Source organism: Bos indicus x Bos taurus, chromosome 5 (assembly GCF_003369695.1).
Source record: "Bos indicus x Bos taurus breed Angus x Brahman F1 hybrid chromosome 5, Bos_hybrid_MaternalHap_v2.0, whole genome shotgun sequence".
NCBI lineage: Eukaryota > Metazoa > Chordata > Mammalia > Artiodactyla > Bovidae > Bos > Bos indicus x Bos taurus.
Genome location: NC_040080.1, coordinates 62122565 through 62141914, shown reverse-complemented (window position 1 = coordinate 62141914; position 19350 = coordinate 62122565). Strand labels below are relative to the sequence as shown.

Sequence of the window (19350 nt, the reverse complement as noted above, 5' to 3'; positions counted from 1 at the left end):
CTATATATAGAAAACTATAAAACACTGGTGAAGAAATCAAAGAGGACACTAATAGACGGAGAAATATACCATGTTCATGGATCGGAAGAATCAATATAGTGAAAATGAGTATACTACCCAAAGCAATCTATAGATTCAATGCAATCCCTATCAAGCTACCAACAGTATTTTTCACAGAGCTAGAACAAATAATTTCACAATTTGTATGAAAATACAAAAAACCTCGAGTAGCCAAAGCAATCTTGAGAAAGAAGAATGGAGCTGGAAGAATCAACCTGCCTGACTTCAGGCTCTACTACAAAGCCACAATCATCAAGACAGTATGGTACTGGTACAAAGACAGAAATATAGATCAATGGAACAAAATAGAAAGCCCAGAGATAAATCCATGCACCTATGGACACCTTATCTTTGACAAAGGAGGCAAGAATATACAATGGATTAAAGACAATCTCTTTAACAAGTGGTGCTGGGAAAACTGGTCAACCACTTGTAAAAGAATGAAACTACAACACTTTCTAGCACCATACTCCAAAATAAACTGAAAATGGATTAAAGATCTAAACATAAGACCAGAAACTATACAACTCTTAGAGGAGGACATAGGCAAAACACTCTCTGACATACATCACAGCAGGTTCCTCTATGACCCACCTCCCAGAATATTGGAAATAAAAGCAAAAATAAACAAATGGGATCTAATAAAACTTAAAACTTCTGCACAACAAAGAAACTCTAAGCAAGGTGAAAAGACAGCCTTCAGAATGGGAGAAAATAATAGCAAATGAAGCAACTGACAAACAACTAATCTCAAAAATATACAAGTAACTCCTGCAGCTCAATTCCAGAAAAATAAATGACCCAATCAAAAAATGGGCCAAAGAACTAAATAGACATTTCTCCAAAGAAGACATACAGATGGCTAACAAACCCATGAAAAGATGCTCAACATCACTCATTATCCGAGAAGTGCAAATCAAAACCACTGTGAGGTACCATTTCACACCAGTCAGAATGGCTGTGATCCAAAAGTCTACAAGCAATAAATGCTAGAGAGAGTGTGGAGAAAAGGGAACCCTCTTACACTGTTGGTGGGAATGCAAACTAGTACAGCCACTATGGAGAACAGTGTGGAGAGTCCTTAAAAAACTGGAAATACAACTGCCGTATGACCTAGCAATCCCCCTGCTGGGCATACACACCGAAGAAACTAGAATTGAAAGAGACACGTGTACCCCAATGTTCATCGCAGCACTGTTTATAATAGCCTGGACATGGAAGCAACCTAGATGTCCATCGGCAGATGAATGGATAAGCAAGCTGTGGTACATCTACACAATGGAGTATTACTCAGCCATTAAAAAGAATACATTTGAATCAGTTCTAATGAGGTGATGAAACTGGAGCCTATTATACACAGTGAAGTAATCCAGAAAGAAAAACTCCAATATAGTATACTAATGCGTGTATATGGAATTTAGAAAGATGGTAATGACAACGCTGTATGTGAGACAGCAAAAGAGACATAGATGTATAGAACAGTCTTTTGGACTCTGTGGGAGAGGGTGAGGGGGGATGATTTGGGAGAAGGGCATTAAAACATGTATAATATCATATAAGAAATGAATCTCCAGTCCAGGTTTGATGCAGGATACAGGAAGCTTGGGGCTGGTGCACTGGGATGACCCAGAGGGATGGTATTGGGAGGGAGGTGGGAGGGGGGTTTGGAATGGGGAATACGTGTACATCCGTGGCGGATGCATGTTGGTGTATGGCAAAACCAATACAATATAGTAAAGTAAATAAATAAATAAATACATAAATAAAAGATGAGGAAAATAAAGACTTTCCATTCCCTGGTGGCTCAGTTTGTAAAGAATTTGCCTGCATTATAGGAGACCAGTGTTTGATCCCTGGGTTAGGAAGGTCCCCTGGAGAAGGAAATGGCAACCCACTCCAGTGTTTTTGCCTGGAGAATTCCAAGTACAGAGAATTCTGGTGGGCTACAGTACATGGGTTTGCAGGAGTTGGACATGACTGAAGTGACTGAGCATCATTTCTGGCAAAGCCTTCACATGCTCACATGGTCATCTGAAAAAAAATTATATATTTTCAAATGAACTCAGTTAAGACCACTCATTAACCTGGATAATAAATAGTCTGAGGTAATGATCAGATGACTAAAGATTCCAAAGCTATTCTTTTTTTTTTTTTTTTTCTGCACTGAGTGGCATGTGGGATGTTAGTTCCCTGAACAGGAATGGAACCTGTGCCCTCTACAGTGGAAGCATGGAGTCCTAATCATTGGACCTCCAGGGAATTCCCTCCAAAACTATTCTTTTAATGATTTAAAATGTTTTATGAATAAATAACAGTGAAAACTTAATAAATCTTTACTAGTGTGAATTCTTGGAATGAATAAAAATGGATTGCTTCATTAATTATAGGTATGGCTGAAATAGAAGGAATTGTTTAGGTTAATGATCCAAGTTACTTCAAATATTTGTGAGCAGAGCAGTCTGAGGTTATATTGGTAGAGTTATTAAATGGTTAATAGCAGAGATTATTCAGACCCTGAGAGGGATAATTCTTCTATTCCCTCTTTGACTCACAATTAAAATAGTCATTTTTATGTGGGGTATTAGAAATGCAGACAACTATAGGTAGAACTTATGATGACAAGAAAGATCTAAGTTAGTATTGTTCAGACCATGGCAGTTGCTATAATAGATGAGGTTCCCAGTCATGGGAATCTTTTTATCAACTTAGTCTCAGAAAACTAAATGAATATTCAGGAGACTGAATATTGAATGACTAGCTCAGTTATCTCATAGGGTAAAAATACGTATGATGGGAAAAAACAGAAGATTTATATTACCCAAAAGAGAAGTAAAAAGGAAGAAGTGAAAAGATGGAGTTGGACGTAATAATTGGATAAATCAGTAAGCAGTTCAGACAGCTTTTGGAGAATAACATGAAAAAATGATGTTATTAGGATTCAGTAAATAATAGTAAAATATAAATTGTACAGTGTGAGAAGTCACTTTGGATCCACACACACATCTTAAAAAGATCATTCAGGCTTACTGAATTTATTCTTGCCTGGAAGATTGTGACTGCAAATTTTGTGTACAGGGTTAAGTTTAGTCCCTCAGTTAATTTTATAGAACCTAAAAAGAGATTGGCTGAGAACCAACATCTACTTGCACATACCCTTGAGGGTTTCTTGAATATATTTCCTCTTATTAAATAATATAATTCAGTGTACCATAATTACCAATGTACATAAAGTGGCAAGAAAAGCAAAATATTGCATAGACATGGTATAGTCTATAATGTCTTCATCACAGTGGACTCACTAAAAATTGGAAAGGGCAATTTAAAACACTGGTTATTCAAAATAAGTGGTTGATGAATATTGAAAGGCTAGAATTTTATTTAAGAATTGCCTACTTACCGTGAAATGAGAGGAGGTAATACAAATACTTCAGTGGAAAGATTTATAGGACCAGAAGATAAAAAATATGATGGGTAGTATTGCAGCTTTTCAACTTAGCATATAGTAATTTTAGTATGATTTTTCCTCATATGTTTGTGCTGGGCCAAATTTGAATCTATGTGCATCTGAATCTGAGGAGGAGGCTGCCAATAGTTAAACTATAATATCTATACCATTGAATTTACCTGCATGTACTTGTGATGATGGGCTTCCCTGGTGACTCAGATGGTAAAGAATCTGCCTGCAATGCAGAAGACCAAGGTTTGATCCCTGGGTCAGGAAGATGCCCTGTAGGAGAGCATGACAACCCACTCCAGTATTCTTGCCTGGAGAATCTCATGGACAGAGGAGCCTGGTGGGCTACAATCCATGGGGTCACAAAGAGTCAGACACGACTGAAGTGACTTAGTATGCATTCACACTCTAAGTGGCAGGAATATTTCTATGACACTTTACCTTTCAAATGTGATGACAACTCCTTGCACATGGGCCAGAAGAGAAGCATCACAAAGCTTCTGTCACTGCCCATCCTGTGGGTGAAGACTATAGCTAACACGGAAAACCAGTCTCATTCATCATCCATGTGAAGCTTACAAGTCACTTTAAACATGGGCATCTAGCAGATAGGAAAGGAAAAAAGGGTCGGGTGGATGACATATTGGGCATAATTATAGGCCAGGTCTGGGCTTATCAGGTGACACTAGTGATAAAGAACCTGCCTGCCAATGTAGCAGACATAAGAGATGCGGGTTCAATCCTTGGGTTGGGAAGATTCTCTGGAGGAGGGCTTGGCAACCCACTGCAGGACTCCTGCCTGGAGAATCCCATGGACAGAGGAACCTGGTGAGCTACTGTCCATGGGGTCACAAAGAGTCTGACATGACTTAAGTGACTGAGCACACACAGCACATAGGCAAGTTCTAAAAATGAACCACATATTTCCACAACCCTCTGTTAGCTATAAAGTGGCCTACATAGCCATACCTGACAGTATTTGAATAGGGAGAAAATGTGGTCTGTTGTGTTTCCAGGGATAACAACCAACCTGTTTGGAAATAGTAATTTCTGCAAGATTAGAGTAAACATCTTCAGAGTATAGTTTTTGTTGTTGATTGTTGATTCTTGTTTCTTTTCTTTTTTTTTTGGCCATGCCCAGTGGCATGTAGGATCTTAGTTCCCAGATCAACGATGGAATGAGTGCTCCTGCAGTGAAAGCACAGTCCTAACCACTGGGCCACCAGGGAAGGCCCAACATTTAGTTTTAATGAAGAGTAAATGATGGAATAGACAAGGTTCACAGTAAGCATGTTTAAAGAGAAGTGAGAATGTCAATATGACTGAGAATAAATTGTATAGAGACAAATAGTATCAGCAGCTTCAGATTCTGTGCCTGTTCATCTGTCCTTTTAACTGGATTCATTGACTCATTTTTTCTCTATATCTTTGAGCAGAATGCAATGTTTTTAATTGAGTGAAGAAATGCTTGCTTCACTTGCTTGTTTCTCAGTGTGTAAATAAAGGGATTCAACATGGGTGAAATAGAAGTAATAAGGAGTGAAATTCCTTTGTTAATAGCTACTTCATCCTTGGCAGAAGGTTTGACATAAATGAAGATGCAGCTACCATAAGTGATGGAAACAACAATCACGTGGGAAGAACAAGTGGAGAAGGCCTTCTTCCTTTGCAGGGCAGAGGGAAACCTTAGAATAGTACTAATGATATAAATGTAGGAAAGAACTACACATATGAGGGTGATGATGAAGGTCAACACAGCACAGACAATAACCATCTGCTCTATCAGCCATGTGTCTGAGCAAGAGATCTTCAGGATAGGAGAAGCATCACAGCAAAAGTGATCAATGATATTAGAGTCACAGAATTCCAGTTCTAAGCCCAGCATAATTGGTGGGAGTATGATGATCAGTGCTGCCACCCAACAGAAAAGGATGACGTTCTTGCAGACTCTAATGCTAATGATGGTTGTGTAATGTAGGGGTTTGCAGATGGCCACATAGCGATCATAGGACATGATAGCCAGGAGGAAAAATTCTGTCACTGCAAATAGATCTGTAAACAACAGTTGACTGGCACAAGCAGCATAGGTGATGGACTTATCCCCAGATGGTATGCTGTACAGGAATCTGGGAACACAAGCAGTTGTGAATGAAATTTCTAAGAAGGAGAAATTTTGGAGGAATAGATACATAGGCGTTTTAAGGTGTGAATCAATCAGAGTGAGGGTGATGATGCTTAAGTTTCCAGATATACTCAAAGTGTAGGACAGAAATAGAAAAATGAAAAGCAAATTTTTCAGTCGAATGTCATCTGTCAACCCCAGCAAGATGAAGGTTGTTATTGAGGTTTGGTTTTTCATCTGTGATGGTTATCTCTTGCCCAATCTGCTTGAAAAAATAAAGACTTTGCATGAAGAACTTCAGCTGCCTGGCTGGTTTCTGATGTCAAGAGAAGTAAATCCGAGAGTGACTCTGATACAACTGGTCATTGGAGAAGCAAGCACATAGCACATGACAATGTTTCATCACCTCTTTGTGTCACATAAACTGCATACTCATTTTTAAATTGTGTTATTTCACACTACTGCTTCTAATGAATGTACACTTAGCTGCTAATTGGTCATTCAACATATAAATATCAATGGGAAAAAATGCCTCTATCAATATACTGTTTGAGGATCAAAAGTCTGTTTTCCTGAATGTCCTATCTCCATATATGCTTCTAAGTTAACACCCCTTTCAAAAAAAAAAAAAAAAGCAAAACTGTGGTGTTTAAGAAAATCCTAGCATTAAAGCTTACATGTGTGTTAGCTATTATACTGGAAATGAATTACTTATCACAGGATAGTTTATCCTGTTTCAGCTTATCCAGTCCAGCCTCTTCAAGGCATGTTTAAAACTTTTTTACTGGAAATATTTTCTGAAAAATGTATTTAAATGTGTTACAATCCAAACACTAAGAGTTTTTCCTCATAGAAAATTTATTTCGAAGTATATTTGCAATATTTGCCTTTGACTGTGCTTTCCAGCTACTGTTTGATTAAAATATATTATGTATTTTCATGCTTCCTAGGATATGCTTGTGCAACAAAAATTTCTCCCCAGTTTGCAAACTGTATTCTGGAACTGTATCATTGAGTGGATTACTTTATTTCTGATTCCCTTGCCAATGAAAACATTAAAGCCTTCTAACTAGATTCTACAGTTTCATATTCTCTGTGCTGTTCTGTGCTTAGTCATTCATTTATGTCCAACTCTGTGATCCCATGGACTGTAGCCGGCCAGGCTCCTCTGTCTATGGGGATTCTCTAGGCAAGACTACTGGAACGGGTTGCCATGCCCTTCTTCAGGGGATCTTCCCAACTCAGGGATAGAACCCAGGTCTCCTGCATTACAGGAGAATTTTTTTTTACCATCTGAACTACCAGGGAAGGCTTAGCTTATGAGAATATTCATTTTTTCCATCAAAGGGGTCTCATTAAGAGCAATTTTTGATATTAAAATTATAAACTGAATTCTATTATTTCTTCCTAAACACATTTGACAATGAAATCTGCCCACCATGTGTATTTTTTTTAGTAATATTTTGCTTCAAAATTTATTACAGAGAAAGGAGAGAATGTAAAAGTATGTTCATAGAGCTGAAAAACCATATCCATGACTTTTAATATGTTTTTGGTCAACCTTATTTCAGCTTGAAATACACTCAATCACATTATTATGAATGACATTTAGCAGTATCTAGTTTAACAAAATTCTGACAGTTCTTAATGATACTTCTACATTTACCTTCCACCTATATGATAATTGTTTCCTCTTTTTAACCGTTTATATATCAATTCACCTGATTTTTGCACTAATTAAACTATTCCTCACAAGGTCATCACTAGTCTATCTCGTTTCACTCATTAAACACAATTCAGTCTTCATCTCACTCAAGCTCTCAGCTTCATGTAAGAGAATAAACTGTCAACTTGCAAAAGTGATGATGGCATAATTTCCCCTATCTCATATTTTCCTGTTTCTTTCTACCGTTCTGGTCTGTTTTCCATTCTCCTTGATGGTGACTTCTCTTTGATAACCATTCTGTTAATGGATTGACCTGCAATTTTTTTTCTAGGCAATCTGTTCTTTCACTCTGTTCTCTCTTGAAGAGATTCTCATAAATAAAGTGACTTCCTTTAGGTTGATAATTCCCAAATTTATATATGCAGGGAAAATGCTTCCTACAGTATTCGGACTTCAACATTAAACTTATTCTTGGACATATAGATCACACATAGAGGGTTTGAATTTAGACTTTTCCTTGGACAACTGACTTCTGTATCTTGTGCTTTTTTCAAGTGCAAATTGAGATGAAAATAATATATACATTTTAGGATTGTACTGATAAATGTAGATAATACATACAGTATCTACAATATCTATAGCTGTGACCAGAACATGGGGAACACTCATTACTATCTACTATATTAAGCATTCCTATTTCATTTCTTCATTATTTCCTTTTGAGTGACCTCTAGATGTGTCCATTATGAGATTTTAAATATGGCACTCATTTAAATATCATAGAGAAGTATTTCCTTCTCTGTAAATCCCTAGTCTTATAAGGACATTCTTAATTCTTCCTCTTTCTTTACTCTCATCTTCAGTTTATTATCAAGTCTTGTGATTCCTTAAATTTTTCCTTGCATTTCTTACACACTTTTTCCTTTTTAGCCTGTTTCTCCCATGACAATTATACCATGGGTATCTTTATCTCATAGCTGAAATATTGCAAAAGTATATTAACATATGCTCAGCATATATCATTACTTCTTCTGTTCAAGATTTTAAAAGCAACACAATCAGAATCATTTTTCTAAAGCCCAGAATATGATAATTCTCTCCTAAGTGTTGTGAAAATAATGATCTGAAGTTACCCTATACTAGATATTTCCTTAAAGCTCATGGAAGTTAATTCATTTAGGCTCTAAAATGATTTAGTGGGTTTTTAGAGCGACCTTTAAGAAGATTTTTAAATTTTTCTATGAGCCTAATTGGTAAAATTCAACTGATCTTTTGAGACTGCCTTTACTATTAAGCAGATATGAGTGACTCTGTTGCTTTCCTGTGGACTGATGTGTAGGGAGAGGAAGTTTAGTTCCTGTGGTTTTTACACAGCTTGTGGAGTGAGATGCAGTATTTTTATTTCCCCTTTTCTCTTTAGCCTGTTTCCCCCATGATGCCAAGTATATGGAGTTATTGTGCATATTGATTGAGATAATCCATGCAGAGTGACTGGTAGATAGTGAGTTAAGGTCACTTCCCCTACTTTTTCTCTCCTTCATTTTCTTTTTGCTTCATAACTTATGCCAACTGTTACTTATATTGATGTATGATGACATTAGGGGCTTCCCTGATAGCTCAGTTGGTAAAGAGTCTGTCTGTAATGCAGGAGACCTGGGTTTGATCCCTGAGTTGGGAATATCCCCTGGAGAAGGAAATGGCAACCCAATCCATTATTCCTGTTGGGAAATCCCATGGACAGAGGAGCCTGGTGGGCTACAGTCCATGAGGTCGCAAAAGCTGGATATGACTTAGCAACTAAACCACCATTATGACATTAATCCATAGAGCTCTTGTGTTCCTTTCCTGTGTTCTGTATAAAGTTATAAAGTTGGTGGACTTCCATGCCTCTGTCAACCTGTTCAGTGCTCTGTGGAGAAGTACTAAGGGCCGATTTCAGAGACCTAAAATTTTGAACACAAGGCAATAGATATTCCACATTTCTTTCTCAGCTATCATTGAGTAATTATTTGGGCAGCAGTTTTATTTTGTAAATGTGGAGTTTATGCCATTTTCCCCCTTCATTCTAAGGAATAAAAGGACTTCCAATGGAAAGATTAATTCATTTGTTATGTGAATGATTTCACTTATTTTGCAGTCTATTCCACAAGAACCTAGAGACGTGTTCTGTTAAGGCCTAGTGAATGAAGTCTTGTTATTTCTATCAAGACAGTAACAAATAACATCATCAGACTGCAATAGATAGGAAATCACCTATGGTTAATAAGCATCTCTATAGAAAAGAGGCACTAATCTTGGCTTGAGAGGAGAAATAACTGGCTAGCAATCAGGTAAACTTTTAGATAGTATCATAAAGGAATTGACACTCTGAACTAAGCTGAGAAAATTCTAAAGCTCTCAGTGCTTTGCTGTGGCATTCTAACTCAGACCGTAGTTCAGGATTCCCAAACTCTCCTGCCTTTCTAGTTACTGATTCTTATCTTCTGTGATCCAGGTGTTAAGTGAATGCTCTGATAAATCACTTTTGTTCATGTGAATTTTCTTTGTAATATATTTCAAGGATCATTTGCTTTTATAGTTAGCTCACTATAATTTGATCACTAATGACAACATTGCTGGGAATTTGGCACTTTAAGTATCTTATAGTTACATATGGGCATAAATACGTATTGATTCATTAGAGTGACATAGTAGGATAGGTCACTTCTGTTTATCACCCTAGTTCTTATGAGCACTCATGAATTGATTTGAAACATATTTATTGAGACTTATGATTTGGCTAGTTCTGCTGTAGATACTGATAAAAAAGAGTGAACAGATAAGTAACCCATCTCTATGATGTATGTAATTAGTATTTCCAATGAGTCTAATCCCTTCATATTTCATTCTTCTGATACTAAAAAACATTCAGTTCAGTCATTCAGTCATGTCCAATTCTTTGCGACCCCACGAACTGCAGCACACCAGGTCTCCCTGTCCATCACCAACTCCCAGAGTTTACTCAAACTCATGTCCATTAATTCAAAAACACTAGAAATAACTATTTTCTTTTTGGAGATATCCAAATTAATTCATTGCTATCTCTGATGTTTATTTAAATAGATAAGTCTGATATTTTGCAGAAACTAAGGAACTAGTATGTTGAATGAAGAAAAAAAACTGATACTACCAAAGAAGAACATACTTACTCTAGTGGAAGGTAACCATGGCTTTAGTTGACTGTGTAATCTTCATTGTCCCCAAGATGAAACTGAAATTATAAGTGGTCTTAAATACATGCACAAATGCCCCTCTCATGAAGACATACACATTCACCGTTTTTGCAGTGGATAGTACTCTCTGAGTTGTCAACAAACTCTCATTAAGGATTCTATTCCACTTTAAATCTAGGAAACAATTTTTATGTCTCAAAGCTGAAATAAGTCATTTATTTTTAATGTTTGAGAAATACATTTGTAGATTTGGAAAATATAATTTCTGATATCTCTTGGCAAAGATAGTTTTTTAAACAGTGAAGTAAGATGAATGTTTTATTATCTTAGAGTCTTATGGATGTTCAGGTTTCCTCTCTGTGGATAAATAAAGTGTGACTAAAGCTCAAAAGTGACTAATGAGTCTAATATGCACTGAATTTTGGCAAAATATGTAACAGAGGCAGCAGTGGGAATTGGGTCCTTGGAGACAATAAGATGCACCAATTTTATTAGATACATTCTAAGTGTAAAACAATAATGTTTTGATGGAAAGATATTTTTGGGTACTCTTCAACTCATGTAATAAAGCATTAAGAAAACACACCAAAGTTGCTTTCTGTCTATGTTTTCATGGGAAAATATTTACATATGTATATTTTATATATATGATAAGCTGTATACATAAAGTCAGTTTCTAATCAATATCTGTAATTATTTCCATGGTAAGACACATATTTGCATCACAGTTTTTCTGTATCATACTCTTTTAATGGATAAACCATTATTTAATATAGCTTCTGATATTTAATTACTATAAATATAATATTAAAAATTTTATATAAGCATCCTTATTTCCTTAGCTTAATATTATCAGAAGAGGAATTCCTGAGGCCTACATTTTAGAATTCTGAAGTGTATTGTTACATTTTGCTTCCAGTGTAATACAACTTGTTTATCATGAAAGCATTTGGGGCTTTCTTTGGTACTGCTGGGATTATGGGATCTGATGAATTTCACCCTTATTTCTTATTTGAGTTCTGAGTCAACTAAAGAGAGAAAGTAAGCGAGTAAATGAAGATTAAAATATCAGTTTTATTCTATAAGTATTGAAAAGATGGCTTTGAATATCCCAGTAAGAAAATCTCAAGTTAGTGAGTTTTCTATTTCCCTAGATAGAGAGTACTAGAAATCTAATTCCATCCTACTACTTGGGACAAACCGTTTAAATGACTTTGAAGAGTCTGAAATATGTCTGTAGAAAAGGCAATGTAAAGAGGAAATGGAATAGGATGGATGTAATATATCACGTTGTTCAGTCACTAATTTATGTCTGCCATTTTGCGCCCCCATGCACTGCAGCGCGCCAAGTTTCCATGTCCTTCACTATCTTCTGAAGTTTGTTCAAACTCAGGTCCGTTGAGTCTGTGATGCCATCCAGCCATCTTGTCCTTTGTTGTCCCCTTCTCCTGCCTTCAATCTTTCCCAGAATCAGAGTATATCATGTGCTGTACTTAATTGCTCAGTCATGTTAGACTCTTTGCGACCTGAAGGACTGTAGACCACCATGCTCCTCGGTCCAAGGGGATTCTCCAGTCAATAATACTGGAGTGAGTTGCCATGCCCTCCTCCACGGAGGATATATCATATTCTTGTTCAAAATACACCCATCTCAGGCAGAATAGGTAGAAGTCCAGAAATTGCACAAATAAATGATTGGAAGAAATGTCCAAATCTTAGCAATAAATAGGAAAGTGTCTGCCTTTCTTTACAATCTAATTGTAAATATATTCATCTAAAATCATTTAATTATCAGGAAAACGAAATTACTTTCTCCTTCAAGTTCAGACACTGTGAAGTGATACATAAACTGGCGCTAATTAACATTTAAATAGTTAAATAGCTACTTAAATAAATAGCTATTTAAATAACATTAAATACTTATGGCACTGTTTAATATTAATTAAATTCCGTTCAGTTTCTAATAGATACTGAATAGCAGTCTTTTCGGAGAAAGCAATGGCACCCTACTCCAGTACTCTTGCTTGGAAAATCCCATGGACGGAGGAGCCTGGTGCTGCAGTCCCTGGGGTCACTGCGAGTCAGACAGGACTGAGCGGCTTCACTTTCACTTTTCACTTTCATCATTGGAAAAGGAAGTGGCAACCCACTCCAGTGTTCTTGCCTGGAGAATCCCAGGGACGGGGGAGCCTGGTGGGCTGCCCTCTATGGGGTCGCACAGAGTCGGACACGACTGAAGTGACTTAGCAGCAGCAGCAGTAGTAGTCTTTTGATTATATGCTGTTCCTTGATTTCTCCTCTGAAACGGCAGTCATATGATTGCTTAAATTATTTTAAATTAGTAAAATAAAATACTATACATGTGTTCATTGAATAATTGTATGACTCATGTATTTTCTAACTTCTGAAAATTATTATATAATAGGAAAAACCTCCACTTAGGGAGAATATGGAGAGTAGAGACCATATATTTCTTCCTAATATTTACCACATTTCCAGTAACTATTTTTCTTAATCAAATTGGCTTCATTTAAGCCAATGGTTAACAAATCATATGATTATACCCCTCAAGAGAGAAGATCAGTTCTCTTTAAGACTAAACAACTTCCACCTTTACCGTTTTATTTTCGCATCATCAGTTCCTTTGAATATTTTTCTGGGTCTATGGTGGACATATTAGAATTTACTCCCAATATGGGTACTAAATAAATTGCCAAGGCCACTCTAAACCCATCAATTAAAATTTGTGTCCTAATATTTTTCCAATGCCTAGCATTTAGATATTATATCTAATACACATCACCTAAGATCCAATGACAGTATAGATACTCTAGTGATGACCCTGAGGAATGGGATGGGGAGGGAGGTGGGAGGAGGGTTCAGGGTGGGGGACACATGTATACCCATGACTGATTCATGTCAATGTATGGCAAAAACCACTACAATATTGTAAAGTAATTAGCCTCCAATTAATGTAAATAAATTAGTTAAAAAAAACCTCCATAATGTTGATGTCCCAAGTTTAGATGATTAAATATTTTTCCAGTGTATAGGTTCATACAACTTATAGGTACAGATTTCTTAGAAAATATTCCTAGAATGTTAATTTGTGAAATAAAATTATTTAGCACCAGTGCATTAAAAGTGTAAAGAAGATTACAAATTCTCCCCAAGTTTCAATTCTGCTTTTTTCAGCAGCTTTATTGGGAGGTATAATTGATGTACAAAAGTGTGCACATGTAACATATACAATTTGATGAGTTTGCACTTATGCATACATCTGTGAAACCATTGCCACAGTCAAGGTAGATGACACATCCATCAGCCTCATTTGTAAGGAAAAGGTAGCTGATGTTTGGATAGAATTTGGATTTTTTTCTTTTCAAAGGTTAAAGCCTGGATTGGTATCTTCTAAACTGGATTAATTCCTTCAAGGACTTAAAACATGTGAGTCTAACTTGCCCACACTTAAAGAGTCTGAAGTGATAATAAAACAATGGAATATTATAGGACTCTTTCTATTCTTTATTTTCAGATAAAGGAAATTTACAGAAAAGAAAAACCTTAATCTTTTTAACTGTTATGCCAGGAAATATTACTTTTCCCCAGAAATTTTTCTTGTTTTAAAAATTCTCTCTATATTTAAATACTGTAAGGTTTTATTATTATCACAGAAAATGTGTATTTAACTTTTTAATCTATTTTATCTTTTATGCTTTATTAATTACAGCACTTTCAAGAATACATATCATTATTTTTATTAGTTATAAAGGACACTTTATTACTTTTTTCTTTTAGTGTTGGTATACTGGTGATGAATTCACCTTGTTTTTGTTTTTCTGGAAATTTCTGTTTCACTTTTAACAATATATTGGTATATAGCACATTACTATCAGTGCAAAAAATTGAGTTTTACTGGTCAACTACTCTTTATAAATATAGACAACCATATAACCACCAACAATCAAAATAACTTTATTTTAACCTCTGCCAAGATTCAATCAAAAGTAGCTGCTATTCTAAGTTCTATTACCATATATTACATTGGCTTGCTTTTGAACTTCCTCTAAAATAATTAATACACTATGTATTTGTATGCATCTTCTTTTGTGCAATAAGTTTTGTTTGTGACATCCAAAATCCCTATCAAATTACCAATGGTGTTTTTCACAGAACTAGAATGAAAAGTGTTACAGGTTGTATGGAAACACAAAAGACCCTGATTAGCCAAAGCATTACTGAGAAAGGGAAAAAAAAAAAAAAAAGAGGCTGGAGGAATCAACCTTCTTTACTTCAGACTATACTACAAAGCCACAGTAATCAAGACAGTATCATACTGGCAAAGAAGCCAGAAATATAGATCAATAGAACAAGATAGAAAGCTCAGAAATAAATCCATCCACTTAGGGGCACCTTATCTTTGACAAAGAATGGAAAAATATACAGTGGAGAAAAGACTGCCTCTTCAGTAAACGGTGCTGGGAAAAGTGGACAGCCATGTGTAAAAAAAAAAAAAAAAAAATTGAAATTAGAGCACTTCTTAACACTGTACACAAAAATAAACTCAAAATGGATTAAGGACCTAAATGTAAGACCAGAAACTATAAAACTCTTAGAGGAAAATATAGGCAGGCAAGTTTGACATAAATTGCAACAAGATCTTTTTACGTTCATCTCTTAGACTAATGGAAACAAAAACAAAAGTAAACAGTTCAGTTCAGTTCAGTCGCTCAGTCGTGTTAGACTCTTTGCAACCCCACGAATCGCAGCATGCCAGGCCTCCCTGTCCAGCACCAATTCCCGGAGTTCACCCAGACTCACGTCCATCGAGTCAGTGATGCCATCCAGCCATCTGATCCTCTGTCGTCCCCTTTTCCTCCTGCCTCCAATCCCTCCCAGCATCAGAGTCTTCTCCAATGAGTCAACTCTTCGCATGAGGTGGCCAAAGTACTGGAGTTTCAGCTTTAGCATCAGTCCTTCCAATGAATATTCAGGACTGATATCCTTTAGGATGGACTGGTTGGATCTCCTTGCAGTCCAAGGGACTCTCAACAGCCTTCTTCAACACCACAGTTCAAAAGCATCAATTCTTCGGCACTCAGCCTTCTTCACAGTCCAACTCTCACATCCATACATGACCACTGGAAACACCATAGCCTTGACTAGACGGACCTTTGTTGGCAAAGTAATGTCTCTGCTTTTGAATATGCTATTTAAGTTGGTCATAACTTTCTTCCCAAGGAGTAAGCATCTTTTAATTTCAGAGCTGCAGTCACCATCTGCAGTGATTTTGGAGCCCAAAAATGTCGGGAGCCACGTTAGGCATTACTGACAAAATTGAGGCACGGTCCCCAGCCCCCTCTCCTCATTCCACAGGCACGGATCCCGGGATGAAGTAGTTAGGCCTTGTGAATCTGACTTGTCTTTTCCTCTCCTCAGCTGAGTTGACTGAAAAGGAATATTAAGGTGCTTATTGGTCTTGAGAGGAGCATGAGAAGGCACAATGCCTTCTGCAGTTGTGCTCAGAAAATAATTCATAAAGTTAATCATTGACATTTGTTCAAGGACTTTTACAAAAGAGTGTTCCAGGATGAGCACATAGGCCCTAGTTTGAGGCCATGGGAGGGATTGATATCTGAAGCCTATTTGTGAGGAGAATGTTTATGGCAAAGGAGTTTACTGAATTTAGGGCTTAGGAATAATTAAGACAGTTAGAAGTTAAAGATTTTAGGAATGTTGTAAAGTTAGCATATTTTACTATAGCTTATAGAAGTTAGGAATTTTTAGAGACACTATAGCTAGAAGCCTTCTTAAGAGATAGTGAGCTCAGGATGTTAAGGGCAAACAGGATTTATGAAGATAAGTAGTAAACTGAGGAATGTAGCATGAGCTACAATGTAATCACAAGTTAACTACAGGACACATTAGAGGAGGTAGATAATAGATGATAAAGCTGATTCCAAGAGAATTACTGAAGCAGGAACTCTGAAGAGCAACAATGATTTATGGAGATAAATCTGGGAGAGGAGGAACTGAAAATGTCAAACCTCTGGCCTAATGTTTTAGTAAAAGTATAAAAGAGAATCTTAAACTTGAAATAAACAGGCAGTCCATAGAAAACTGAGAGGCTGTCTCATTTATCTCGCTGACACAGTCCATTTTTTCAGGTTGAATCCCTGGTTGCTGGAGTTCGACAGTCTGACACTGTTTCCACTGTTTCCCCATCTATTTCCCATGGACCCAATTAAACTTAAAAGTTTTTGCACAACAAGGAAACTATAGACAAGAAGACAAGGCAACACTCAGAATGAGAGAAAAATACCTGTAAACAGAGCAGCTGACAAAGGATTGATCTCCAAAATATACAAGCAGCTCATGTAGCTCAATATCAGAAAAACAGGCAACCCAACTAGAAAATGGTCAGGGACTTACCTGGTGGCTCAGTGGTAAAGAGTCTGCCTGCCAATGCAGGAGACAGGGGTTTGATCCCTGATCTTGGAAGATCCCACATGCTGTGGAGCAACTAAGCCCATTCACCACATCTATCAAGCCTGTGCTCTACAGCCCAGGAGCTACGACTACTGAGCCAATGTGCTGCAACTACTGAAGCTTGTGTGTATAGAGCCTGTGCTTGGCAACAGGAGAACCCACTGCAGTGGAAGCCTACACACCACAATGAGAGAGTAATCCCTATTTGCCACAACTAGAGAAAAGCTTGCACAGCATGGGAGAGACAGCACAGTCATAAATAAATAAATAAGTAAAATTATGTATAAAGTGGAAGACCCTAACAGACACTTCTCTAAATAAAACATACAGATGGCCGACAAACACATGAAAAGATGATCAACATCGCTCATTCTGAGAGAAATAAAAATCAAAACTACAATGAGGTATCACCTCACATCAATCAGAATGGCCATCAGCCAAAAATTGACAAACATTAAATGTTGGAGAGGATGTGAAGAAAAGGGCATCCTCTTGCACTGTTGGTGGAAATGTAAATTGATACAGCCACTATGGAGAACAGTATGGAGATTCCTTAAAACTAGGAATAAAAGTACCATATGACCCAGCAATCCCACTATTGGGTACACATACCCTGAGAAAACCAAACCTCAAAAAGACACATGTACCCCAATGTTCATTGTATCACTATTTACAATAACCAGTACATGGAAGCCACCTAGATGTTCACTGAGAGGTGAATGGATAAAGAAGTTGTTAAACCTCTCCTTCCCCAGCTTTGCCCACAAGTCCTTTCTCTACATCTGTGTGGCCATCCTGCCCTGCAAATAGTTTCATCAGTACCATTTTTCTAGATTCCATATATATGGATTAATATATGATATTTTTTTCTGTTTCTGACTTACTTCACTATTTATAATAGGTTCTAGGCTCATCCACCTCAGTTCAACTAACTCAAATTTGATCTTTTTCATGGCTCAAATTCACGTCCATTGATTTAGAGATGCTAGCCAACCATCTCATCTGTCCTCCCGTTTCCTCCTGCCCTCAATCTTTTCCAGATCAGGGTCTTTTCCAATAAGATGGTTCTTTGCATCAGGTGGCCAAAATGCTGGAGCTTCAGCTTCAGCATTAATCCTTCCAAAGAATATTTAGGGTTGATTTCCTTTAGTATTTACTGGTTTGATCTCCTTGCAAGCTAGGGGACTCTCAAGAGTCTTCTCCAGCATCACAGTTGGAAAGCATCAATTCTTTGGTGCTCAGCCTTCTTCATGGTCCAACTCTTACAACTGTACATGATTATTGGAAAAACCACAGCTTTGACTATAGGGACCTTTGTTGGCAAAGTGATGTATCTGCTTTTTAATATGCTGTCTAGGTTTTCCATAGCTTTCCTTGGCAGTAGCAAGTGTCTTTTAATTTCATGGCTGCAGTCACCATCCACAGTTTTCTTGGAGACCAAGAAAATAAAACTTGTCTTTGCTTCCCTTTTTCCCCATCTATTTGCCATGAAGAGATGGGACCAGATGCCAAGATCTTAGGTTTATGAAAGCTGAGTTTTAAGCCAGCTTTTTTACTCTTCTCTTTCACCCTCATCAAGAGGCTCTTTTGTTACTCTTAACTTTCTGCCATTAGAGAGGTATCACCTGCATATCTAAGGTTGTTATTATTTCTCCCAGCAATCTTTATTTCAGCTTGATTCATCAAGCCAAGCATTTAGCATGATATACTCTTCATAGAAGTTAAATAATCAGGGTGACAGTATACAGCCTCTTGCAGTCCTCAATTTTAAACCAGTCCATTGTTCCATGTCCGCTTCTAACTACTGCTTCTTGACATGCATTCAGGTTTCTCAGGAGGCAGGTGTGGTGGGCTGGTATTCCCAACTTTTGAAGAATTTCCCACAGTTTATTGTGATCCACACAAAGACTTTAGCATACTCAATGAAGAAGAGGTAGATGCTTTTCTGGAATTCTCTTGCTTTTTCTATGATGGTAGCAATTGGATCTCTGGTTTTCTGCTTTTTCTAAACTCAGCTTGTACATCTGGAAGTTCTTGGTTCTCATACATTGAAGCCCAGCTTGAAAAATCTTGAGCATGACATTGCTAGCATGTAAAATTAGCACAATTGTAGAGTAGTATGAAGCATTCTTTGGCATTGCCCTTCTTTGGGACTGGAAAGAAAACTGACATTTCCAGTCCTGTGGCCACTGCTGAGTTTTTCAAATTTGCTAACATACTGAGTGCAGCACTTTCACAGAATCATCTTTTAGGATTTTAAATAGCTTAGCTGGAGTTCCATCACCTCCATTAGTTTTGTTCATAAGAATGCTTCCTAAGGCCTACTCGACTTCACACTCCAGGATGT

General features: G+C 37.1%; 1 protein-coding gene across 1 annotated transcript; it reads right to left on the bottom strand.

The window, feature by feature from the left end:
* Positions 1-4934: 4934 nt before the first annotated feature.
* On the bottom strand, positions 4935-5873 carry LOC113893719 (olfactory receptor 6C2-like). Its single transcript, XM_027543592.1, has one exon. The coding sequence runs from the start codon at positions 5871-5873 to the stop codon at positions 4935-4937; it is 939 nt and encodes a 312-aa protein (XP_027399393.1).
* Positions 5874-19350: the final 13477 nt, after the last annotated feature.